Raw genomic sequence first — 26,654 nt, 5'->3', positions numbered from 1 at the left:
CATCAAGTACAAGGTCTTGATAAACATTTACAGTTCCACACTTAGAGCACTTACAAGTACCTTCCTGCTATATTGGCCAGAGCAATCTTTAGCTCAGTAATTGAGCAAACTATTAAAAATACAACTTGATGCTGTGCGTCTGTTTATGTGGAAAACACAGGGCTAGTAGAAATTTATTTCAGATATGCAATAGCTGGATCCTAACTGCACCGGTATTATTAAAAGCCTTTCCATGGACTTACACAAACCTCAGGTTAGATCCTCAGTGAGGAAGTTTTAATTTTACATTTACAATCCACACAACAAATGGACAAAAACATGCTCTCAGACCCAAGTTCAATATAGTTACCTTGTCATCCAAAACAGGCTGAATGGGGACAGTGAGAGCATCATTTACAACCACTCCAAGCTCATCAATGTAGAATACAAGTATACATGCCACAGGAGCCCAGGAATTTTCTGCTGTTAAAGTGAATGTTTTTGCAGCCTTTGTGCCGAAAGCCATTATTTGTTCCTTAGATAACACCTGAAAGGGAAAAATGAAACACTTAATCTGTTAGTAGCTAAATATGCCATAAGATCTGCAATTTCTTCTACAAATAGCTGTTAAATGAAGAGACGTATAACTGCGGGTTTTTTGGTTTGGGTTTTTTTTTTTACTAAGTGGTTGACAAGTTCTACAAGACTGAGTATGGAACAGGTGGGTTGTTTAATATTTAAATACTACAGGACATTTCAAAAAGATGGAACCAATTTGAAATCACTATATTTCTGCAACCATGAACCACCCATGACTTAAATTCTTAGCACGTGAAAGGGCAGGACAGAGTTTCAAATGATTACTGCTAGATGCCTCTCCCAGCGCTCAAACAGCCCCCAGCCTCAGTCATTCATAAGATGGCAACTCTGCAACTGCTTTGAAATTGAGTCCATCTTTTTGAAACACCCTGTAGAAACAGATTTTTTTCTCTGCTTTAAGTCCTGTATCACTACGGACAAGTAAAGAACTACACCAACGAGTGCACAGCACAACATATGCTATGAGAACATAAAAATACAACAGTAATACGGCTGGGTCATGTGAGTCATTTGAATTTGGATCAGGAATACAATTTTAAAAGCAAATCTCCCAAATACCCCTACTTACCATACTTGAGTTTGCACCATGAAGATTGTCAAATGGGGCCTACTAACATGTCCCAGTTAAAAATGGGCATTCATTTTACCACACCAGATTAGAGCTAGTCTGAAGGTACCTCAAAATACCTGGAGCTCAGGCCCACGGCATCAATTTTTTTCACTCTAAATCGGTTCCTATTGGACCATACCACTTACTAATGAAGACAGGCCCGTGAAAGGCAGTTCCCTGCCTTTGACTGCATGGACCTGGGGTTTTTTTAAATCTTCTAGAGAGTATTTCTATTTTAGAAAATACATGTGATTGCCCACAATTAAATCATGCTAAGGTTTTCCTTATTCAGTTTACTATTAAAGTCTCTGAAATCAAAAGAATTGTAATTTTCATTATCATTATGGCATAGACTCTACACAGGACAGGCACGTGTCAAGGACAGGATGGGAGACTGATGATGGTATATATAAAAAACACTTCAGTCCAGTAAGATACAGTACAGTAGCTGAGCCATTAAAACAAGCCATTACTTTTTAAATGCTTCCTACAAAGTTTTTGGGCTACCTCTTTCACAAAGCACAATAAAAAGAATGCTGATTCTCTCTAACATTCAATCACATTCCACTCACAGGTGTATTTCTCAAGTTGGTAAAAGTCATCTTGGATTGTCCCCTTATGTAAAATCAGTAACTTACCAGATAGTGGAACTCTCTCACTGGCTTGTTGCTTGCAATGCTTAGCTCGAAAGGCTTCCCAGCCTAGGAAAAGCATACGACTCATATGGATGAGTACGGAAACACGATGAGTTACTTGAACGGTTCTTACCTTGGCAAGTTTTGTCTTAGACTGTACCTTTATATCCTGGCTCTTTGTTTTAACCTGGAGATAAGTCTGGCTGGGCGAGCTGAACACATCATAAACACCTATGTCAGTCCTACTGCTGAGGAACTCTGCCTGCGAGACAATGCAAAACAAAGCTCTTAACAAAACAGCAAAATCTGCGTGATGTTCCCATATATGGCACTGTGTACAGGAGCATGGTAGCCTTAATAGAAGTACAGAACCACTTTAATGCTTGCTTTTGGTATCTGGGTTTTTTTTTTCCTTTGCTATCTTGGTGCAATTATTAGATCACATTTAGACAGGATCCGTCACCTTCTTTCCAGCTCTAACATGAATATGAGGTAAGGAAAATAACAGTAGGTGACATATCAGCTGTTGCAGATGGCAGGAACAGCATATTATCGATCACCCCGCTCAATTTGGTGTGTCACTGCTCCATAGCAGCAATACCTGAACTCTCAGAGTTTTTGTATCAGACAGGACTGGAAACTCAATATCAATTATTCCATTTTCTGGGACCGTGTAATTCAGGACATGGACTGTCAGATTTCTCTCCTCTGTTGCCTCATTCTCAAGGTGAGAAAGTGAAGAGTGGTGAAAAAGCAGGTCTGACTGTTGTGCAGTGACTGTGACGAGATTCTGCCTTTCTTCAGCTGTCAGCTGGTTGCTATCAGAACGTGACACCTTTAGCTAAAAAAAAAAAAAGAAAGAAAATACCCATCAAACAGGGTAAAGCTAATATGCACAACACATAACATGTAACAATATATTTAGGTTTGATTTTTAAACAGTAAAGGCTCAAGAATTGTAAAGTCAATTCCTCTTTCCAAGCAAAATGCAGTGATGAAATATGCAACCTCTGCTAAATGTAGAAATACTGAAGAGAGACTACGGACAGCATGAGCAACATGAAATAATTCTATGAGAGGACTGTGGCTGGTATGAGAAACACAGGACAGAAGGCAGAAAAGACACTTTCACTTGAGATCAATATGGTTTGAGAAGTTTTACTGAATTTTGTAACAGCTGCTTAATTATATATATATGCATTAAAGTATATATTTGTGCATATATATATATACATATACACACTTCCATATACAAACATTATTAGGAGGGTTGGGACCTAATGGAAAACAATCAGCTAGAAACTGAAAAGATTTCTCTTTCATAAGAATACTGACAAACTATACTTAAATATATCCTGCCAACATGACAGCATTCCCTGCCACTTTTAGTATTTTCTAGAGCAAACGCCTCTAGGTTTAGTATTTGCCAATATGTATCATGAAAAAAGGTAATTTGAAAACAAATCTGTAAATTATACTCAGAAATTCAAGGCAAACTTTGGCATCTAAGCAAAAATACAGAAGTCACATGTGTTTATGCACAGATCATAATAAAACAAAAGAACTTACAGTAGCTATGAAGTTCAGAGAAGGCTTTATAACTCTAGAATAGTCCAAAAATTCAATAAAATAGTCACTTTGCTTTGGAAATATGATGGTACTTGAATTTTGGGAGATTCCTGTTGAATAATTGTATGCGTTTAGACAACATGTTTTTAGCACACATATTCCTTTAGCAGCAATACTATTTACTGTTCATGATTTTTAAATCATTCTGTCATTTTTTTCACCATTTCCACTTCTATCACTCTTCATCCTTCCAGATAAGGATCAGTACAAAGGTGCTGTACGTACTGGTACTGTCTTCCACAACACAAAATAAGCCATACCACATAGTGCTCTACTCCACACAGACTATGTCAGAATGACACAAGGAAGGAACTTATGAATCCCAAATCAATCAACTTCATCTTGATGAGGTTTCTACAGAACGTCTGTAATGCAACCTAGTTTCTGGGACAGGCAGAAATTTTGTACAAATTATTTTTTTCTAAATATGCAAGGTGCAGTAGAACACAAACTCACAAGAAGGTTCAGTTTGAAAATCAGCTGATCTAGAAGAGGGTAGATGGTGGAGAACAAGGGGCCAGAGAACTCCTTTGTGGTTTAAAAACAAACAAGGTAAGTTTATGATTAAACTTAAGTTTGTAAGACTCAAGCTAATGCTAGCGATTCTTTATGCCTGCTCTTTCCATCAAAAGTGATCAGTTATTGACTTCAGGTCCCCACCTGAACATATTTCTTGGGTATTTAATAAATCATTTAGCGCAGAACTGTTTTCAACTCAGTTAACAGCTGGTTAAACCATTTAATATCTAGGCAAGCAACTGTTCAGATAATATATTTTTTCAGATAATATATTTGCACATAGATGGTTGGCACTGCCACCAGCACATGATACTTTTCTAGTGCTCCAAGCCCTTCCACATAGCAGTAAGCTCTTCCAGCACCACCTACTCTTTGGATTTCTCTCTGAAGACATCACACATCCACATACCTGTGAGCGACTCAGTGACCACCGCAATAATTTCTATTGGCTCTGTGTAATCACTGTCACCTTGGTGCCACGACTGATCAGCGTTCAAGTTTTGCAACATAAGCTTGTTACAGGTTACATTCACAGATCCATTTATCTGCAATGTAGAAAAAAGAAAATGTTGAGCCGGTAAAGCCAAGGACACCTTAACATCTACAACAGCTTTGTGGTTAAGTACTCTAGCTCTCCCCACATAAAAGTTCAACATCATGTCAACATCAGAAAATTATGAATGCTGAACTTTATTTTTTGCTTTCAGTAAGTATTTTTATTAAACCCAGTAGAAGTTCATTACTTTTTAGAGTCAACGATGCCTTATGGAGAAAGTTACTTTTGGCTGGGTTTTTTTTTCTAATATCTAGAATCATCCACTTCTACATGGCCAGAGCAGTGGTGCTTTACAGAAAAGTACAATGAGCAGGTCCCTGCCTGAGGAGGGGGGTACGCTCTACCCAACATTCCTGAGCTCAGCATTTCTGTAGGCCAAGTGCCGCCGAAGGCACAGAAATCAGCCAACTGCTCAAGTCAGCCAACAGAAAACAACATGCACACCATTTAGCAGAACTTGAACCTGTTTAAAACATACTCCACAGCTCAAAAGTAAAATGTTTGATTTTGCAAAAGGACGCCATGAATCTGTCACCACTTTTAAGTCTTCAGATCACAACTGCATGACTTTTTAAATTTCACGCTCCAGGTTACACTTAGAGTAACTCCAATGTAATTATAGGCAATTAGTAGGCAAAACGCTTTGGTCTCTACCATGCTAGACCTCCACCTAGACAATTGCTGTGGTCTCCTCTGGCCTTGTAATGCAGGGCTGAGTGTGCAGGGGCACACATGGGGCCGGGAAGCGCTCCTGGCCACGGGTCCTCCATCACCTACACTGCTACAGTGGCTCCTGGAAAGTTTTTCTACCTGGGCCAACTAGCACTCTCCAAAACAACTTCCAGGCACAGTTCAAGGGACCACAGCGGCCAAGTATCATTCCCAACAAGCAGTCTGAACGTAGACACTTTATTCTGGAAATTAAAGACATTTTAACACTATTCATGCAAGTCACTCCATAGAACATGCCAGCTGAACTCAGCATTCAAGAACGGTCCCAGGCATATTGAATCTACAAAAGGAGACATAGACTTAAAGTCTACACCACTACAAACTGCTAACAGAAGACTCACCTCCACTGTTGTTGTTATATTTTTCTTGTTTGTCCAGTAAGAGACAGAAAGGCAAGTGACTGTCACAGTTCCCTTTACTGGCTTTCCATACGTGTACCTGAAACACACCAATCAAAGTCAAACCACGCACCACCTCCAGGGCTTGGGCTCCTGAAGAGCTCTCAAAGCAAAAGCTTCTACTAAAATATTTTTCCCTGGCCAGAGACATGGTTAGAACACATTTGTACTTCGAAAACGGAATTTTCAATACTGAGACCAGTTAATCAATACTGAACCAAAACCCGGAAAAGATACTCAACGCTGCTCTTTCCTGCACACGAGCTCTATAAACGTATTATTATGGGATGTACAATGTAGGAAAATTATATTAAGCTAAGCTAGAAGTAAGTTATTCAATGGAACACCAATGTAGCATCATAACTAATATGCAGTAGAGTTAAAATGGGATGCGGGAAGTGCAAGTGTTTTGCTTCCTAAATGCTGCTAACACAAAATCAGAAATCTCAATATATTTGTATCCAAATTATTTAGTAATCACAGTTATTATTACATGGCAAACATAATTTGCAGCTGTGGCAAATCTGAGAACTGTAATATATTCACTTCTTAGAATGATGTTAGCAACCTGCAATCAGTGAGCAATAATTAAAAAAAAAAAAAAAAAAAAAAAAGGATAAATGTTTCTGAGTTATATATAAAAGAAACCATGACATTATCTGATTCAGACAGAGAAAGGCAGGGGGATGGGTAGCACAAACCCAAAATCATTCTAGTCCATCAGTACTAATACATTCAGATGTGATGACTTTAAGTACTTTAAGTCATTATGGATTTGATTGGCAGCCACTTAAGAAATATCAAAGCTGAAAAGCAGAGAGAAAGAATAATCAAATAGCATAGTTACAGGAAGAACTCTGACAACACTGTCTTGCACTTGAACTCAGTCTTTCCAAGCAGACCTAATTACAGTAATAAGTACTTATTAACCTTGAAATGATACTGCCATTGGGTAGCATCCCTCAACTTAACCTAATAATACTCTAGAGACTAAAATGAGAAGGGTTTTATGACATCTGCAAGTGTAAGAGACATATAAACTCTTCATATACAGAGGGATTATGCCTGTAAAAACAATCACCAGGAATGAAGTCATCTTCTAGAAATAATTATGATGTATCAGTAGAACTTTGGCACTGCTGGGATTCAATCTCAGACAATTCACTGGTGTCCAAGTCTGGATTTATTGCAGCAGACAGGTACACTTTTGAACACCTTATGAGTACACCTAATGAAGGAGACAAGTACCCTGTAGAAGATCAAAACGACTTAGGAAACCAAATTCACATTGGCATATAATGGATTCCAAAAGGAATGGAGAAAAAAAAAATCAGGAAAACTTTTTTTTAAAAGTTCTCCCTTATGAGAAACCTACATGGTTTATAATATCAGGTTGCATTGCCCCTAGGAAAGTAAGTTTTTTCTCAAAAGTCCAAACATTTAATTTAAATAGCTTGTTAAACAATCATTTCTGCTTTTCATTTATAAATAGAGTTCTTGTTTAGAAGGTATGTATTTTATGGCATTAAATAACCCACAAAAGACCTTTTATTTCAAGTCTTCTCAAATGGATCTATTACATAGCTCTATCTGGCTCCCATCTTCCAAAAATAAAAATAATTTCAATTTGAGATTAATGCATACTAAATTTTTTGTCTAGATATTTGTTCAGCTGGAAAATAAAATATTATTTATACAATAGTTTACAGTGAAGTCTCTTCTGAATTTCTCAAGTGTTTTTAATTCTTCACCCATTTACAGGCTTATGTATTTTGACAGGCAGGAGAAACCTAGACTTCAAATCCACAATGTGGATAAATTGGATCAAGAAGGATGCACATAGAAGTTTGCATAATTTTCCAATAAAATATAGCCTAATAAAATATAGCTACACTACCTACAGACCTTGATGTGGTAAGTTGGAAAGCACCATAAAAGAGCCATAAGAACAAGAAAATGCCTCAAAATATACATTTTAAGTAAAAGACTCAGGAAATTTTCTCGATATGGTAGCTAAAAATGTCTTGGCTACAGTCTAGAAATACCTTTACCACACCAAAAAAACTAACTAGAAGTCTGAAGACCTACTTAACATTGTTACAACAAAATCCAGTAACCAGAAATGGATGCTAACCAAGTAATTTTGACTAGAAGTCACTTTTTTAGCATTCTAAATATATTTTCACTTTGATACTTAGAGACCCACAATAATTTTCTTATGAGTGAGGTATCAATTATTTACTTACTTTGCAGTGACAACACCAGCTACTTCTTCCTCTCTCAAAGAGTAGTATAATGGTGTTGTTATCGTAACATCAAATTTTGGTAAAACTAAAACAAAAAATACAGAAAGCGTGAAATTCACATAAGAAAGAATATAATTTTCTTTTTTTAAGGAATAAGGGTAGAACATGTAATATGATAAAGACTACTACAGTTTCCTAAGGAATATAGGGTAAGATACATCTTTAACCTAACCCTACGCCTGCCCCAGAGTAAGACTTTTTCTTGAAAGGAGAACAACAAGCATCATAAGAGCAGCCTGCACACAAGCTTGTAAGGCTGAAATATAAAATGTTTAGCTTATTCGGCCTTTACAGAATCATCAGCAAGCTTCATGATCAGACATTACACAAATATTTTGAGATAAACACATTACCTGCGTGGTCCTGGAAAAACAGAGACAATAACTGCATCTCACAGGCTTAGGATAAGTAATTTAAAGATTGCATGATATCCAGACACTACAGTAATAGGGCATTAAGACTACCAAAGATAAACAGGGTAGCTGATAAGAGGATGTTTTTCCCAGGACAAAGAGTCAGTCTCAGACTCTCTTTCTGTGACTATTCAAAAGGTTCGTGCTAGCCAAGGCAAGCTAGTGTAAATTAACGGAGAATCAGCTACTAATTTTGGTCACTACTAAATGCCCTTAAGTAACACTTACCATATTCCATCACTTTAAATCTTTGATAATGAACTTGACCCTATTGAAAAAAAAATCATATGAGAAAATACATACAATTGTGGTTAGATTAGCAAGTTTAACATTCCTTCCAGGCCAAATCTCACCCATATTCAAGTGCATACTTACTTCAGCAGAGATACTCTTGGGTTATATCTTCCCATCTTGTTTATTTGTTAGTTAAAAATCAACGGAAGAAATAAACAACTATACAATATATTGCTACTTGTGTTCTCTTCTATTTTCTTGTTCTTCTAATTTTTTCACTTATTTCCTGATTTCACTTATTTTGTCAGGAGGGTATCTGAAAGCATATTCTGGCATATCTTTGAGATGTGGTACATCAGTCCATATATGGCACATCATTGGGCAATTAATTTTGAAGTTTTTCTTCACTCTTTAAATATTAAAACTGCAGCAGCTATTTTTGCTCTTCAGTACAATGACAATTGACCAAAAAAGTCATGGTAGTCTGCCACGTAAATTTTGCTTTTTGTTGTCTTGCTCAATTGTTCTTTTTGCTAAAGTGTGATCAATTCAAGTTTCACCAGCAAAGGTTTAAATTGGATATTACAAAAAATTTCTTCACTGAAAGGCACTGGAAGAGGCTGCCCAGGGAAGTGGTTGAGTCACCATCTCTGAAGGTATTTAAAAGACTTGTAGATGTAGTGCTTAGGGACATGGTTTAGTGGTGGACTTGGCAGTGTTAGGTTTATGGTTGGACTTGATGATCTCAAAGGCCTTTTCCAACCTAAATGACTCTATGATTCTGTGATTCTATGATTCTGACCAAGCATGTACATCATTTATCTGCAGACTTTTAACCCTAGTTCCACGTGGTTTTTTACAGCATTATACAAAAAGCTGCCGTCAGCGGAGAAAGGGCATGAGGCGACTTACCGGCAGCGCCTAAACTGAAGCTCTGAATCTCAGTTAATCTGCTTGACACAGGGATTACATGGGAGCAATGATTTTCCAAGAGGAAAATCTGAGCTCAGCTGGGCTGGAAGAATGGGCTGAGAAACCAAAGGAGTCTCCACTTTCCAAAAAGCAGGAAGGGAGAGGCTCCTTTTGAAAGCTTATTTTGCCTCTTCCCTCAAGTCTTCTGGGAAACAGGGGAAAGATCAAGAAAGCCAACGGTCAGCTAGGGGGTGGCTATTTTGAAAGGTTAGTATCACCAGCCGCTGCTGAGGTTGCATGAAGAGGTTATGTTGATGTGGACCTCAGTAGTCTGATTACTTTGATTATTCCTGAGAACAGTGACATCACTGAAGTTATCAAAGTGCTGGAGTATCACAGTGAACGTGGTTTGAAATGTGGGGCAAAGGAGACTGAATGTGAATAACCAATTGTCAGGCAGCATCAGGATATGTCAGATGGGAATAAGCACCTGTGGCAAGAGATGAAAAACTGAGAACTACTGTGGAAAAAACCCTAGGATCAGGATCCAAGCTGGAAACAATTATAACTGATCTCTCTTACCTGATCAACAACTTTGCAAACGAGGCATCTCAGACCAATCCCCTTATACTTCTATATTCACACTTCTACTAGCAGAATAATTCTATCAAAGTAAAAATGAGATTGCTACCAATTTCATGATTGAGTCACCGATCACCAAAATAACTGCCATATTTATATACCTAGGTTTGAAAAGACACATGCAGAATCTGCTATTTTCACAACATTTATGCAGATCATAATCCTTACAACAAAATGCTACAGCACTAACATGCAGTACACCAGCTGATTACTATCAGGTAATCTTAGGAACAGGTATCTTACGAAAATGACCTATAGGGAATTTATCTCATGTCTGGTTCTCTGTACATGTTTAATTTCCAATGTCAAGCATATATATGTCACCCTTATCATTAAGCAAACCACGAACGGAATGTTACCACAGCTGGCAGGATGAAAAAGCATCTCCCTTGAAAATGAGATTGTGTTTCACATCACCTTAAGTAAAAAAAAAAAAGCTGTGCTTCACAGTGCAAGGAAAGGAACAGACCCTACTAGGTCATCTTGATGATTTGAACACCAAGCCAGATTTCCCACTAACACACACTTTTCAGCCAAACTGGTTTGAAATAGGACAAGTAACAGCACTTCAACCACTCCATATCATTTTAGTTCCTCAGGGCAGGGCTGTCTCTCTGGCAAATATTGTTCCAATATTTTGGAATGGAAGTTGTTAAACCAGTTTCCAGGAGTGGCGGCTTTTGAGACAAGGAGTTAGTTACATATACAACCCAAGGGAGTTTTGGGTTGTTTTTTAAGACAGGAAAACAACATCATGCCTATTCCACTTGTTTCCAGTGCTGCTTTGTTCTAGTACCATTTTTGTCTTCCATACCTTCTCCTGCTTCTTAAACAAACTCACAATTCCAGACTATTAGTCTTTTGCTCTAAATCAGTATTTCTTAAACTGCAAAACACCTACTACATTCTGTGCACGTTTTCAAGAGTATTAAGAAAACAGTGCCAAAAAGAGATCCATATAAGTATTCTGAGACTGTATTCTGCAGTTGAGCCTTAGATGCTGTGGACCCCGACATCTAAGAATCACTAAAAACTACAGTCCAGATTTTGCTCTGCTGTGAGGAACCAGTCCTGTTTGAAGTCATTTGGATCTAATCCAACAGCTGAGATCGCAGGAATTGTTCTCCCAAATTTTTTTTGTCTTCTTTGACAATTGAAATTCCCTGAAATGAATCTGGTCTAGATCTATTTTCTGATTTGTTTCTGACATTTATGTGTGTCACCAGCTATAGCATCAGGAAAGACTCTGGGTGTGGTCTGAAGGCTCTGCCCTGAAAAGCGCAGTGCTGGCACCAGCTGTACTCCCGTGGCTACGGCACCGTCGCACAGCCTGTGTCAGAAACACTCCTCCACTTCTGCTTTGCAGATAAATTAAATAGATTTTTATCTAGATGGAATTAACAGAAGCGTTTCATGACCACTCTCATGTTTTATTTTCACATGCAGGAAATAAACTCCAAAATAAAATTCTGTATGACTTTCTAAACTGTTCAAATCCACCAGTACGGTCTCCAGATACTAAGCAGAATCCCACCAATGTCACCAGTATTAACGCTATCAGATCCTGATTAAATGTCAGTGCCCATTTGCAGACTACTGAATACACAGCCATTCCCAAAGGTTTTATCTACAGTCTGATTTTGAAGGAGGGTGAGATTTTTTTAAAGTAATTATATAACCTCAGACTCAATGGATCAAATGTGAAATCTGTATGTAGCTGACCTAGCAACACAAAATCACAGAATTCACTGTGGACACACTGTAACATACATAAAACCTCAAAAGTTAAAAATTTCAAATTACAAAGTATATAATCAACCCCAGTTGATTTTGAAAGTTGCTTTATAGCTGAAGCTTTAAAAAAAATATAATACTCTTTAAAAATAGTTTAGAAAGCCCTTCTTGCACATGAAATGTTACTGCTCTTCAATATTTGATTATAAATTTCCAAACAACAACTTCCATAAATTAGATCACAAAATGCCTTATAACTAGGAACAACTTCTGGTCAGAGACGACTGCTACTAACTCAGCAACTAAAAGTGTTTCAGCAGCAGGATCCACAACAGGAAATATAAGATATCCAACTAAAATACAAGGTGGAGTCTTGGGAACCAGACTGTAATTATTCTGTCTTGAGTTTTCTTGGAACAGCTGTACTAACACCTGAACTCTTATTAAAAAGTACTACAGGATGTTTAGCAGCAGCAAGCAGCCAGGACCTGATTTAAAACAGGATTCAGAGGCAGTACTTCCAGAAGTCCAAACTCACTGCACTTGGGAACTGATCTGTAACCACTGGAAGGGAAATATTATTTACTGACTTAATAACACTCTTTAAGGACAAGAGGGAAACCTGAGATAGAAAGGCTGAGACTATTTAACCAGAAAATTCAGGTCATGACAGCAGGATAGCTAAGTCACATGGAGATCAGTCTGGGTTTGCCAACTGAAGATGGTGGACATATCTGTCAAAAATGCCAGACATTATACTAAGTATCTCTTAGCAATAAATCCAAGTTCTCGGTGACCTCTATTATAAGGAAGGGACTGGTGAATCTATGCAACTTTATATATACCACAGAAAAAAAACTGTACCTGCCTTGGACTGCAGAACAGTGAGGAATATCCAGACAATAGCTTGGAATATCCACTCAGGATCATGCGGGTCACTCACTAGCTTTTACTGAACACCAAATAACTCTCCACCACATCACCTACATAGAAACACCCACACGTCTTAAACCTTGAACTGAATCCCATCCCAAATGACCTGTACTTCAGGGTGCAAGCTCACTTGCAACCAAGAGAATCAAAGAGTTTCCCATCAGGAAAGTTCTTTTCCTTTATTCTGCAATGCTTCTTGCAGGTTTCATTAATCCAATAGTATGATATGCCATCAAAAATAACTGACTGTGAGACAACCCAATAGATAGACCTCGTATAACAATCTGAATACTGCAATAGTTATTTAATATATTCTGCACATGATAGCCTTTATCCAGTGTAAGATGCTTTGTAGGCACATGCTACATTAATAATCACAGAATCACAGAATGTTAGGGATTGGAAGGGACCTCAAAAGATCATCTAGTCCAATCCCCCGATTGCATATTTCTTTTAGTGTAGAATTTGAAAATTAAAGCAGAGCTGGTATGAATGATGGAGGAAAAGGAGTCTGAAAGTAAACAACATAAGCTTCTATGTGTGGGGCTTGGGGTTGCTGCTTTATTCCCACAGGATAAGAATGGTAAGAATAGCCATTTTTTTCTGGACTCTAACACCTACAATTGTTATCTATCTATCTACCTATCTATCTATCTATCAAAAATATGCTGTTCTTTTTCTCCTCTATTTTAATTTTCAATTCAAAGAGTTCAATAACAGAAGCAACCATCTAGCTCGACCTGGTTTTATCCCAGGTTTGGTCACTCAAGTATTCAGCTACTCCAGCAAAGTGCATTATTTTAATGTATCTTCCAAAAAGGCGACCATTCCTGGTGCTAAACCACTGAGTAACAGAGAAGCCCTCACTCCTTTTCTTTTTTTTTTGGTTCCAGTGATTAAGAGTCTCGTTGATGAAAGCCATATATATGCTAAAGAGAATTTATTTGGCTTCAATTTCTATTACTTGATTCATACTATGCCTTTCTCCACTGGACTAAAAAGCCTGTTAAAACCTGTAACAGCAGTCACAGACTGTAATCAATAAATCCATGGATTCACTTGATCCTTTGATATACAGTCAACAGATGGGACTTCTGCAGTCTCCCATCATGGAGCTTTCTTCCCCAGCTCCACCTGCAGACTGTCATTATGCTAGAAACACCCTGGGTGAGTGTTGATTGCCCAAAAATCAATCCACTCTCCTTCAACAGACTTCGCATTGCTGTTTTTTCATTAGGATTTTGCACAACGAAAAGCCTTTATAAAAATCTGTTAAAAGAGTAAATCTACTTTATTAACCCAATCCATAATCGCCTTCAAGAATTTAATTCTTTATCAGTGGAATCCCAAATCACCTTTGTCATTTTTTTTCTCATGCCAGGTGACAGGTCTGGAGTTTCCCATGTTACCTCACTTACTCTTTTCTGTTAAGGACACTTATATTCTGCTGGTCTCTCCACACTGAGATTCACCTAACCACACAGAACCATCACCCCCTATTAAATGATTCCATCTCTGCCACATAGTTACAGTTTCCTCATGTTACTGCGCTCTGCCACTGCTGGGTTTTCTTTTGTTCCTAGCAAACTTTAAAAACTCTTCCATACTTTTATTAACAATTAAGTTTTCTTTGGGCGCTTTAGATTTCCTACAAATACGCAAGAGTTTAGACTTTAATTTATATTGATATCTATCTCCCAGTTCCCCTTTTTTCCACTTATTAAATGCAGTGTTGCTTAACCATTTCCTCTGTCAGTGAAAAAAATTATCTCGTTTCTTTTCTGTCCAAGTTTACCTTTTGCTAAGAGAGCATTTTGTTAAATGTACCAAAAGCATTTTGCAGTATTTTCCACCTTGAACTGTCTCCTTTAACAACAGTGAATAGAGAAAGATACCCTAGTGTGATGGGCCTTATCCCACCACTGGATATTCTTCATGCCACTGAAGCATTTAGAGCTCTATGAAGAATCTCAAACACTGCACTCAGTGTCACACTCAATGCTAAAACACTAAGCTTTAAAAAATGTAATGGTAAAGAAAATGAGATGTTCTTAATAAAACAGGATAAAGACAACCTAGGAAAGTGCACCCCGGTAGATGTAACACAAAGGCCAATGTCCAGCCTCTGGCAGCAGCCAAGGTTCTACGGAGATCTGCATAGTCCAGGGCAGCCAGCAGCAGCACCATGCCAGCCTGAGCCTTGAGGTCGCCAGTTTGCAGTTCTTAATGGGCTGTATTTCTGTGAATTTGTTCAGACTTTTTTGATCCCACCTGAGTTTTCCGTATTCACAACTCCCACCAATGCTGTGCTCTAGAGTTCAGTTATGCTGTCCTAATTGTTTCCGAATTGCTCTTTACCTCCTTCACACAGTGCCCTCTATCTACTCATTGGAAGAGACAGTGAATTAAATGTTCCTTATTTGTCTTCTCCCTGTTACTCATGACTTGAGAGACATTCCCACCCTGTCATATGTTTTCCATTCTCATTAAACTTCTGTAGTCCATACTAGAGAGCTAAAATTTAGGATACCATCACCTATGGTCCACTAACATTTCACTTCACTTGTCTGTTTTCTCACAGCTGTTTCATTAGCCCAGACGAATCTAATGGATTTTTCTTTTAATTTTACAATTAACTTTTTCCTTTTCTTTTTGGTTTTATTTCAGAGGGGATGGGCACTCATATTCAGATCCTGAAAACAGCTGCTGCAATTCCTTCAGCAGTGTGCTCCTGATGCAAGGATTACTCCAGACTCCCCAGAAAGCCCAAGCAAAATTTCACAAACACTTTTTTGCCTGGCAAGAGAGCTGTTGAAGGAGCCCCCCACTGTCACCAGCCTTTGTTCCCATGTCTGAGCCACACTTCTCACATTCTGAAAAGTGCCGAGGCAGCTGTGAGTGGGGCTGTGCTGTCAACCAGCTCAGTAAGCTGGAGTGGATTAGGCAAAGAAAAACACAGAGATGAGAGATGTTTTTCAATCTGAGTCACTTCCCTGATGTGCTTTAGATCTCAGCCTTACTACAGCTGCCTCAACATGACTGGGAAGCTTTTGAAGAGCAGTGCAGGGATGGGAAGGAGCAGCCGAGCACAGGAACAAGGGCAGGAACAACTTAAAACATTTTTCCCATCAAAGACAACTTTAATGACTCCACACCCACAGGAGAACGTGTTCAGAAAATCCAGTCCTGATGCTCACTTGAGAACCACCCTCACCTACCTCAGCCTGTAGAAATCCACCAAGCGTGTAACCAGGACTGGTAAATATTAGTCCCAAGTAATACACGCTCACATGAGATTTTCTGCTTTCTACCCCACCACCTCCTTTATTAGGAAACATTAAGCAGTCCTGTTTGTACTTGCTAAATGTCTCTGAATGGCCATGGCAAGCCAAGTCGGAAATGCAGTTCCCAAATTACAGACATTTAAAGCAGGCTGAATAAACCTGACACACAGAGCTTTCAACAGCTAAACCTCCAGCTATTTTTGCAACATATTCCATGGTGTATGAGGAGTGTACAGCTTAGAGGATTGGACTGATAGAACTATTACCAATAGCAACATATAAACTAGATCTTACCAGTTTTGTTATGCAATAGTTCTGCTTTACTATTCATCCTTTCTATTTTGCTGAATTACTGAAACACCACTAAAACCAGGCAGAGATTCGTAACTCACAGTCTTTGATTCCACACCCCTTGAGACAGTGACAGGCTGCACAGCAAGGCAACAATAAATTTCTGTATATTCACTTACAAAATAAACATAAGAGCATTTCACTTAAAAAAAATAGTACCCCGTAAGATCATTCTTTTATATTAATATTAAAAACCCTTGATTTTTAAATAACATTCGTATTTTAGAATCAAAACACAGACCTTAGGATAAAATAGATTTTATATATATATATATCTTTCCTTACAAAACCATATACTACTGAAAATTTTGTGCGGTTTGCATAATATCTTGGGTTTGCCAAGAGGGAAAGATTTCCTTTTCTCATGGTCCATGCTTATTTTTTTGCTTTGCCAAAGTAAACAAAATTTTATTCATATCTATCAGGAGAAATGAAACATCTCTATGATTTTGCAACATTAATACTCACATTCACTTCCACCTCTATGGACCAGTCTCCTAGTGGAGGGTTCATGGATAACTGAAATTTTTTGGAAACTACGCCCAAATCACCCTCCTCCATCAACCACTGCTGAATCAATTTCTTCCGAGGGTCCTAGGAGAAAAGTCAGGCTGCATGTTAAATGCAAGTGGTCTAGCTAGCAAGATTTAGGCAGCAACACATACAATCTTTGCCACACAAAGTTGGAACATATGACAAACTGCACTGCATAACTAGGTTCCTGTGGATACCTACTCGGATATATATATTCAGAGACGCTTTGTAAGGTTTGAGATCAGGATAGACGGTGACAACTCGAAACATCACGTCTTGTCCTGGTTTATACATAGATTTATCAGTCTGGATGAATACGGAGATGCTCTTTGACATGTACATCAAGCTGGTACGGTTGGAGAAGATGTGCTGGCCATCAGCATGGCCTTCTACCAGTAATTCATAATTCCCAGAAGCACTGTTCAAAGGCAGCTGAAAAGAAAATAATGATTCTGTTAACTATCCAAAATATTCTTGAAGATATTCCAAAAACATTTGACATAAAGATCTGACATATTCCTGAACTTGTCTACTTACGTAAATTCTGAAAAAGAGAAAGAGGATTTTAGGGGTTTAAACTTTTATTACAACAATTACCAAAAAATGTGTTAGCAGAAGCACCTTTTCAACAAATTTGCGCCTACCTTTCAGTAGTAATCAGGTTTTCAACAATGTAAGTATCTATGTATTCATAAATCATTCATAGACTCACACACACACACATTGTGCTTTCTCTTTCACAGTTATTTAAAAATTTCTCGGGTTTGATTTTGGGGGTTAATTTTTTCCTGACTTCATCAATTTTTGTAATGAATTTTCCAAAAATATAAGAGCTGAAGAAGCTTTATGCAGGCAAGATGAGTAAGGAAACCTTGTACTTCTTTTTACAAGCTTTAGGTTCATGTCCTATGGGGTAGCAAAATCAAATTCAGAATGAAGATCTCATGAGGTAAGGTACATTTTTTCAGTAGAAACCTCACTGATTTTGTCTTGTTTCAGTTTAACGATTCGTAATTACAGCATATATTGTGACTCAGCTAGAAAGTAAAATAATTATTCTTCCCAAAATATTAAGGAATAAAGGAAGAGACATTTTATATGGTTAACCTATTCAGGATAGACATTGAAGGCTCCTTCAGCGCTGGCAGTAAGCATAGACAGACATCACTGGCAAGGAAATTCAGACCATGTAAGGTCAGAATAACCACGCACAGGTCTCTTTCCTTGTCTCTCCAGCGGACACAGGAAATCTAGAGTTCGTAATTCAGATGCATCAGTTCATTTCCTAAAGTTAGGTGGAAGGAATCCGAGCCATGGGGGCTGAAAGGCTCAAAGCAGAGCTGCTGCAGCACACGGCAATGTCACCTCAAGCAGAGCCTACGCAGATGTCAAATGACCCCAGGGACATCCCAGCCCAGATGCCAGCTTCTGTACCGCCATCTGCTTAGGAGTGTCTCTTTGAAGAAGGAAAAGGGTTTCAACACAACACACGGCTGGTTCCAACAACTAGCCCTGCTAAAAAGCTTAAAGAGTCACATGCTTCTGTTTGCAGTTATAACAGTAAATCTGGAGTAAAACCTCTGAAGTCAAGACAACTAAAACAGACAGACTTGCACTTTTCAGCACAACATATGGAAATGAAGCACTCCTCTTGCACTGGCAATGAAAATTTCAGCTGTTAACTCACCAGGCACAGCACTTCAAAAGTATCCTACCAAGCCTCTATAACGAAAGGCTGTTGTGCTGTCAAAACTCATTTTAAGAGCACACAGTGAGGTAAGGGAAATTCCCAAACACGGAAAAATGTCACAGGGTGACAAATGAGGTAGATGCAAATGTCTCTATCAAATATATTTCCTTCTCTGTGTGTTTACCTATGTAGAAGAATCAACTACAATTTCATCCCTCTCTGTTGACTTTCTGTTTTTAAAAACAAGGCAGGAAAAAAAAAAGATCAGGTAGGGGAAAAATAAACAGGGTCTCTTTTCGCCCACAAGTGGGTGTTTGATGACACAGGAAGAAGAGATTCCTCCTTTAAAATCTGAACTTATATAAGTAAATTTTAGGTGGAAAGCACCACACTGTAATAGATACTGCATTTTCTTCTGCTGCAGGTTTTTGTATACACATAGCCAAGAACATATGATTCACATATTTCAACACCCTCCAACTTCCATGCCAAGTATTCTGGAATACATTAAATAGGAATAACAGCCTTAGTTACTGCATCTGACAAATACTACCTTAAATTCAACTCATTTATGAATGTTACCATTTAGTAAAGAAGGTGTATTCCCTAAAAAGCAGATAGGATTCCCTGCAAGAAGTCCAGGAAACATCATAAACATCCAAAATCAAAATGGGGGGAAAATAAGCTTATTTTGTCTCACCATAGCAGTGAATTGTGATCTTACAGCATTATTTTAACAATTTGCAAGGATTGTCTTTGATTTTTTTCTTTAAAAGGCTGTAAATGCCTTTTAGAGGCCTCATATATTTTCTGTATCTTTTTCTTATCACAAATAATGACAGATAGCATGGGTTGCTCCCTTGATTTTTACATTTCTTATGTTTCAAAAGACCTTACCTTCCTGCAACATGGTGACAAAACTACCTGTTTCACCTTTTTATGTGTAAAAACCCGAGGCAATGAAGTCTGCATGGCCACGGCAGTATATTAGGACAACTGAGGTGCAAGGTAACCCACCCCCTCATGGACACATCTATGCCTACAGAAACTGCACTAATACAGCACTTCCAGAAGGTCACTCCTACAATAATTGTAACTATTTACCTCAGCCCTACCAACTCCTTCCCTAAAGGGTTCTTTCTCAACCCAAATATGAGCAAGGCAGCTTTTAACAGTAGGTAATAGGAACTTGCTGTGAAAATATTTCTCTCTCCGTTTTGGCACTCCTAAAGAAAAAGGCCATCTCACATACTTCTCCTGACCACGCCAGCCACCGTCACGAGCACCTCAGACAAGGAAGCCACTGTTTCCTCTGGAAAAGATGACTACTGAAACCAGAAAGTCATTACCCACTTTCTCCTACCAGTCAAATACACTTTGGGTGAAACATAAGTCTACCATGGCTACACGAATGAAAAAAACATCTTACTATTAAAAAGTGAGTCAGTTTTCATCACTTCAGATAGTGGTGAGAGAGGAAGGAATTCACCTCACCTAGTTTCAGCTGCTTGAACACTTTAAGACCTGGCCAGATTACATTAAGGAACTTGATAATTCTTTTCCTTTTAAAAAAGAATTGAATTTTCTATGTTCACTAATCTACAGTTCATACAGATGCATCTCAACCTAGTAGTCTTCATAACGTTGAGCTGCTCATTGTCATTGATTATCCATCTATCAAACATTTCCAGATTATTTCATCAGATATATAGTTTATTTGAGATCATAATTTAAATCCACTGGATTTAGGGACGCTCAGACTTATAGATGTTTAAAAAAATTAAAATTTTGGTAAAACTTTTGTCCTGACACAAATTCATAATTCTTTAGATTGGGTTTTCAAGATAAACATCCAGGATTATAAATTCAGGTCAGGATTCATACTCAACACACAATTCAATATTATACATTTTTGTTGACTAGTTAGCTTATTAGGTACTTTCATTGAACATGCATTTCCAAAAGCTTAAGAAGACTGTATATGTTTTTGGTTTCATATTTCTCAGTTATTGCTTTGCACAATTCTTTCAGCTCTAATTAGCCCTCATGGTGTGCCTGAAATAAAGACATAGGTATGATCTAGTCAAAAAAAAACACAAAGCAAAGTTCTGTATTCAATTCTTATGATAGCTTGTGCTGATGCTGAAAGTCAGCTCCTGAATCCTGTAACTACTTGTAACAAGTTGCAGACCACTTGATCTGAAAACTCCTTTGTGTATTGGTCAATAAATACACGCATCTGAGAATGTGAAAATAGCTAGGATCACATACAAAATACATGATCTCATCAACACCAACTGATGAAAAGTTACAGCAAGTCAACATTTTCTGAGGAAGGAGGAAAGAAATACTTACTGCTGGAAGAACAAGAGTCCCAAAGGAATCTGAATAAAAAAGAAAGAATGTGACACTGTCAGAAACCTTATAAAAACTTAACAAAACATCAACATTATCAGGTTAATTAGAAGACCAGTGGTCCTCCCCCATTCCCACACTGCCCATAATACCCATCTGATAACCGAATTCCCTTGATGTGGCTACTCTGGAGCTCAGGACACATGGACCATCCAGCCAACACACATGCAATGGCTGTGACCTGCTGGCCAGCACGCACACGCTTATCGGCCAGCTAACTGCTGCCAAGCACCGTCTGGACATGAATCTGAAAAATATACAGCCTGGAGCAACTGCTGCATTAGTCGGTATTGAAATATTGTGTTTATACTCCATTCAATGTCTCATTCTCTGCATTTATTCCTCCCAAGTCCTGTCAAGGCCACTGTCAGCCACCATTAGGTTAGGGGATAAGCAACTCATCTCCACGGTTCATCTCCACAGACACATGAACTAGCACGAAGGAAGGACAGCAGGTGGGGGAACACAAATAACACCCAGCCTCACTCCAGGGGAGCACTCAGCCCATCACCCACCCATCACCAGAAACCCAGAGGCACACCAGGAGGGGGAACCCCAATACCCCAGTCAGAGACACAATCCCCCCACCATCAGGACACCAGATTCAGCAACTCCCGAACAATCACTACTCTCCCAAATCGGCCAGAGCAGAACAGCCCAGAAAAACTGAAATGGAGTGCTCCACTTAATTAATGGTCTGAGGGTGTACACGGTGTCCCAGTTGGGAGCTACCTGAACAAGCAGGGTATGGTTTGGTAGTGCTGTCCTTGAGAACAACTACCCTCTCGGGTACCACTGTCCTAAGACCAAAGCATCCCTCTGCTTCTGCAAAGAAGTTGATTCTACAACTCTTTCACATGTAAGAGAAATTCAGGATATTTTGTATTAATCTCCTCTGCAGTTTAGTAGGTGACTACTTTTTGTAGTCATTTTTACCAAGATTAACAACTTTGCTAGAAGGAATAAAAAAGGAAAGTACTTTTAACTATATGTCATTAGATAAAGGCACAATGGCAAAAAGCTGCCTTAATCCTGGCAATTCCCTCTAGCAGTAACCTCCTACGTGGTGGCTTCACTGCTATGAAACAAAGCCAGCAGTGTGGCAGTATGCCTTTGCTGAGCTACTACCTCTACGACAACCTAAAGTTGAGTCTTCACTGGGGACAGGCTCTCAGCCTCCTTTTCACCAGATCCATCCACTCTACCCCTTCCTCCCTTACACAACTGATGGAAGAGGGGCAATACCTTTTGCAGGGCTGCAGCAGTATATGAACTCCAGTCTACAGCAACATTACTTCTCTGTTTGGTGAGGCTCATGCCCATGTTCTCCTCTTTAACAATTTCCTGACTGAAACACTTTCACAATCTATTCAATGCTCTACTCCACCTGAGTTATTTTCCATTTACTCTGCAGCTCAGATAAAGGCTAAAATTTTCAAAACCCTGCACAGAATTTACCACCCTTAAGCAAAGGAGCACCCAGAATTAACCATCCTCATTGCACTACATCACCATGGGAGCAAGTAACCAACACATTAACGTATATGGGTTAATATAACATTATTTTAACTATTTTAGATAACGTGGCCACAGATATTTTCAGAATCCAAATAAGTGTGCTGTTAAGCTCCTGGACACCATTACATCATGAAGCCATAAGTGCCAAAGCTTTTATTTCAATTATGAAACGAGAGAGGAGAGGGGAGGGGAGGGGAGGGGAGGGGAGGGGAGGGGAGGGGAGGGGAGGGGAGGAGAGGGGAGGGGAGGGGAGGAGAGGAGAGGAGAGGAGAGGAGAGGGGAGGGGAGGGGAGGGGAGGGGAGGGGAGGGGAGGGGAGGGGAGGGGAGGGGAGGGGAGGGGAGGGGAGGAGAGGAGAGGAGAGGAGAGGAGAGGAGAGGAGAGGAGAGGAGAGGAGAGGGGAGGGGAGGGGAGGGGAGGGGAGGGGAGGGGAGGGGAGGGGAGGGGAGGGGAGGAGAGGAGAGGGGAGGGGAGGGGAGGGGAGGGGAGGGGAGGGGAGGGGAGGGGAGGGGAGGGGAGGGGAGGGGAGGGGAGGGGAGGGGAGGGGAGGGGAGGAGAGGAGAGGAGAGGAGAGGAGAGGGGAGGGGAGGGGAGGGGAGGGGAGGGGAGGGGAGGGGAGGGGAGGGGAGGGGAGGGGAGGGGAGGGGAGGGGAGGGGAGGGGAGGGGAGGGGAGGGGAGGGGAGGGGAGGGGAGGGGAGGGGAGGGGAGGGGAGGGGAGGGGAGGGGAGGGGAGGGGAGGGGAGGGGAGGGGAGGGAGGGGAGGGGAGAGGGAGGGGAGAGGGAGAGGATATGAATTATTTCAGTTGGAATGGACCTCTAACAATTATCTAGTCCAACTGCCTGACCACTTCAAAGCTCACCAAAAGTTAAAGCATGTTGTGCCTCTTAAACACTGACAGGCTTGAGGCATCAACCACCTTTCTAGGAAGCCTCATCTGGAGTTTGATCACCCTCTCCATGAAGAAATACTTCCTAGTGTCCAGTGTGAACTTCCTCTGGCTTTGAACCATTTCCATGCATCCTATGACTGGATACCAGGGAGAAGAGCTCAGCACCTCCCTCTCCACTTCCCGTTCTCAGGAAGCTGTAGAGCACAATGAGGTTTTCTCTCAGCTTCTTTGTCTCCAAACTAGACAAGCCCAAAGTACTCAGCTGCTCCTCATAGGACATTCCTTCCAGCCCCTTCCCCAGCTTTGTTGCCCTCCTCTGGATGTACACAAGGACCTTCACATCCTTCTTAAATTGTGAGGTCCAGAACTGCACACAGTACTCCAGGTGAGGCCACACCATTGCTGAATACAGCAGGATAGTCACCTCTTTTGACCAGCTGGTGATGCTGTGTTTGATGCACCTCAGGATGCGGTTTGCCCTCTTGGTTGCCAGGGCACACACTGCTGACTCATGTTAACTCATATTTTCTTTCGCTGATTCCATTCAGTTAGAACTTTTTATATCTCCCAAAAAGCAATGGGTTTATACTTATCTTTTACTCATTTTTTTTGTAGACTATGGAAAAAAAAATTATTTATGTCCTTCTCTATCTTGGACATAAAAGCATTCGAAGATGACGCAATCACTTGACCTTCAAACTCCAATAAACATTAATTTGAAAAGTCAATTAATTATTTCCTTTGACGGTGACAAACAGAAGGAAGTCTCAATGGACTGAACACAGGTTGTCCTGGCTGCTACCAGAGCACTAAAGGAAAAATCCCGTCCAGTATGAACCATCTATTCAAATTATAACCTGGGTTAAACCAAATGACTCACATCCCACAAATGAAGTCTGTGGGCAGCACACTCCAGTACTTCATTCTGGTATTCAAAAGCTTAACGGAGATGGGTGGCATCGGGCCCTAAGCAACACAGTTCTTTCCACAACATGTTTATGCTACTGTTAAAGCCACAGTTTTTTTTCCTGTCATCCCTCTCTCCTCTTCACTCGAGAAGCAACCCATGTACTTGCTGACTCTGAACAACCCCACCAGCCTTCAAGGTTTTCCAGCCAGGAGTCTCAGGCAAAATACACGCTTCTTTTCCCAGCAGCCAGCGGAGTGGGCACCCTGCCCCACTGCACAGTGGCAGGGAGCCCCACACTCGGCCAAGCTTGTTTGGCACACGAGGCTGCAGGACAATCCCCAGCTCCAGGAGAGGAATTACACAGTCCTGCAGAGTACCCAATTCATCGGCATTGTCAACCCCTGTCCGCTTTCTGGTATGTTTATTCCCAACATCTGTCCAAACAACGCCATGCCCAAACATTAAAGAGACATCATTTCAGCTAAAGGAAACTTATGTCTTCCTAACTCAGGAAAGACAGGGTGACTGTTAACTAGGAAGATTTTTTTTCAAGGGATTATGATATTTCACCAGTAAAGGAGGCTGTGTATAAGGTAACTAGCAACAACAGAGATGGCATAAAACTACCTACTGAAATTTCTCTCAGTTGTATACTAAAAGCCTAACCCTTCTCTAGCTCCTGTTCCTCTGTGGAATGAGGCTTTCCTAAAGCTAGGGTTTGTATAACCACATGACACTGTCGCCAGAAAAATAAAACCTTTTGCAACTGCTGATAATTGTTATTAACAAGAAACAGGAACTTAGTTTTATTTACTACACGCATTTGAGTTGATATGTACATGGTAAGTATTGCTACACGAGCTTGGATCTATCCAACACAGCTAATTATAGCACCGGCTACAGCAGTGACTTCAGCACATTGCAAGACACCAAGCACAGATCTGATATTCATGCCATAGCCCACACCATGGGGTTTCTATTTCCATCTCTACCCACAGCAAGACAAATACATTAGTACACATGCACCGCGAGGGCAGAGCACCGAAGAGGAATGCTACACATCACCCTGCACAGCACCTAACAGCTTTCAAAGCAATCTTACACTTAAAAGGGCAGGTACTTTGCAGCTTTCTCATCAGGGCAGTGCCTGCTTGCCTGCACCTATTCGGAGAACAACTAGAATGCAAAAGACAGAAATCTTAAGGTAGAAATACTGGGTTTCTTCCATGTTCCCAGGCCTGGGAGACCTAACATCAGGTCTGAGCCAGATACAGTCATGATGCAGAGGGGGAAGCAGTTGTGGGGGAGGGAGATTTAAATCACAGTCACTTCTTTATGCAACTCGGAAAGCGTTTACCTTCTGAAGTGGTGTTAGAGAGCTACAGCCTCCCTGGCTGCCTTGATAAAGCCCAGAGCACCGTCTCATTCCCGGCCAGTGAAAATCATAAAAGAGGCTCTTGGGGCATAAGGTAATCATCCAATTCATGTCACTACGTAATTATTTTCTTAGAAACTGAGCAGCCTGGGCAGACCCGAAACTCTTTGGCATTGCAGTGAATTTCTCTGTCATGCAAGATTTTCCCATGTTCTCAGAGCTGCAATCAATCCCTTGGAGCTCTGCTCAGCTACTCCCAGGGGTGGCTTTGGATGTGCTCAAGCCAGAGCTATAGGCAAAATATTTCCTTTATGCCAATGCCGAACTGCTGAAATTCACCACATTTTTCTGTCCACTTGATGAATTAAAGTTATATTCAATCATACAGAAATCTCGAGTTTATAAGGGTGTGGGGGACTACGGTGGGTCTGTGGATTCCCTGACGGAGGGCATGGGAACAGAAATTGGCCTTGAAGATTTTAAGGTGCACCCATGAGAAGGAAAGGAGTAAAGGAGTATCCAGAGATATTAAGGTGTACCCATGAGAAAGAAGGGAGTAAAAGAGTAACATTGATGATAGTAAAATTAGCCAATGATATGTTACTATTGCAGCCTGTAACCAATAGCAAAAAGACACTTGAGCTGGTAAAGACTATATAAAAAGGTGTTTGTGGCAATAAATGGAGACTGCTGTTTGTACTTAAGAAGAACTTTGTCTATGTCGTTTGCCCATCCCAATCGCGACATAAGGGGTTAACCACGGTCCAACAGCTAGCACGTGGCACTGCTCTCCTGGGAGATCTGCTATGGTGCAGCTGGACACTTGTACCCACATGCAGCGTGTGACACTTCCAC

General features: G+C 40.1%; 1 protein-coding gene across 1 annotated transcript in view; it reads right to left on the bottom strand.

The window, feature by feature from the left end:
* CD109 (CD109 molecule) overlaps positions 1–26,654 on the bottom strand; it is an 87,891-nt gene that overhangs the window by 48,877 nt on the left and 12,360 nt on the right. Inside the window, exons 3-14 of the mRNA XM_065630899.1 lie at positions 21,047–21,075; positions 17,203–17,433; positions 16,936–17,061; positions 8,606–8,645; positions 7,905–7,989; positions 5,602–5,698; positions 4,382–4,517; positions 3,394–3,503; positions 2,426–2,665; positions 1,985–2,086; positions 1,828–1,890; positions 350–526 (exon numbers count right to left, since the gene is read on the bottom strand). Coding sequence (XP_065486971.1) covers positions 350–526; positions 1,828–1,890; positions 1,985–2,086; positions 2,426–2,665; positions 3,394–3,503; positions 4,382–4,517; positions 5,602–5,698; positions 7,905–7,989; positions 8,606–8,645; positions 16,936–17,061; positions 17,203–17,433; positions 21,047–21,075 — 1,436 coding nt within the window. The remainder of the gene's footprint in view (positions 1–349; positions 527–1,827; positions 1,891–1,984; positions 2,087–2,425; positions 2,666–3,393; positions 3,504–4,381; positions 4,518–5,601; positions 5,699–7,904; positions 7,990–8,605; positions 8,646–16,935; positions 17,062–17,202; positions 17,434–21,046; positions 21,076–26,654) is intronic.

The sequence above is a fragment of the Caloenas nicobarica genome, chromosome 3 (genome assembly GCF_036013445.1).
Source record: "Caloenas nicobarica isolate bCalNic1 chromosome 3, bCalNic1.hap1, whole genome shotgun sequence".
Lineage (NCBI taxonomy): Eukaryota > Metazoa > Chordata > Aves > Columbiformes > Columbidae > Caloenas > Caloenas nicobarica.
This window is presented reverse-complemented; position numbering and strand designations above follow the sequence as displayed.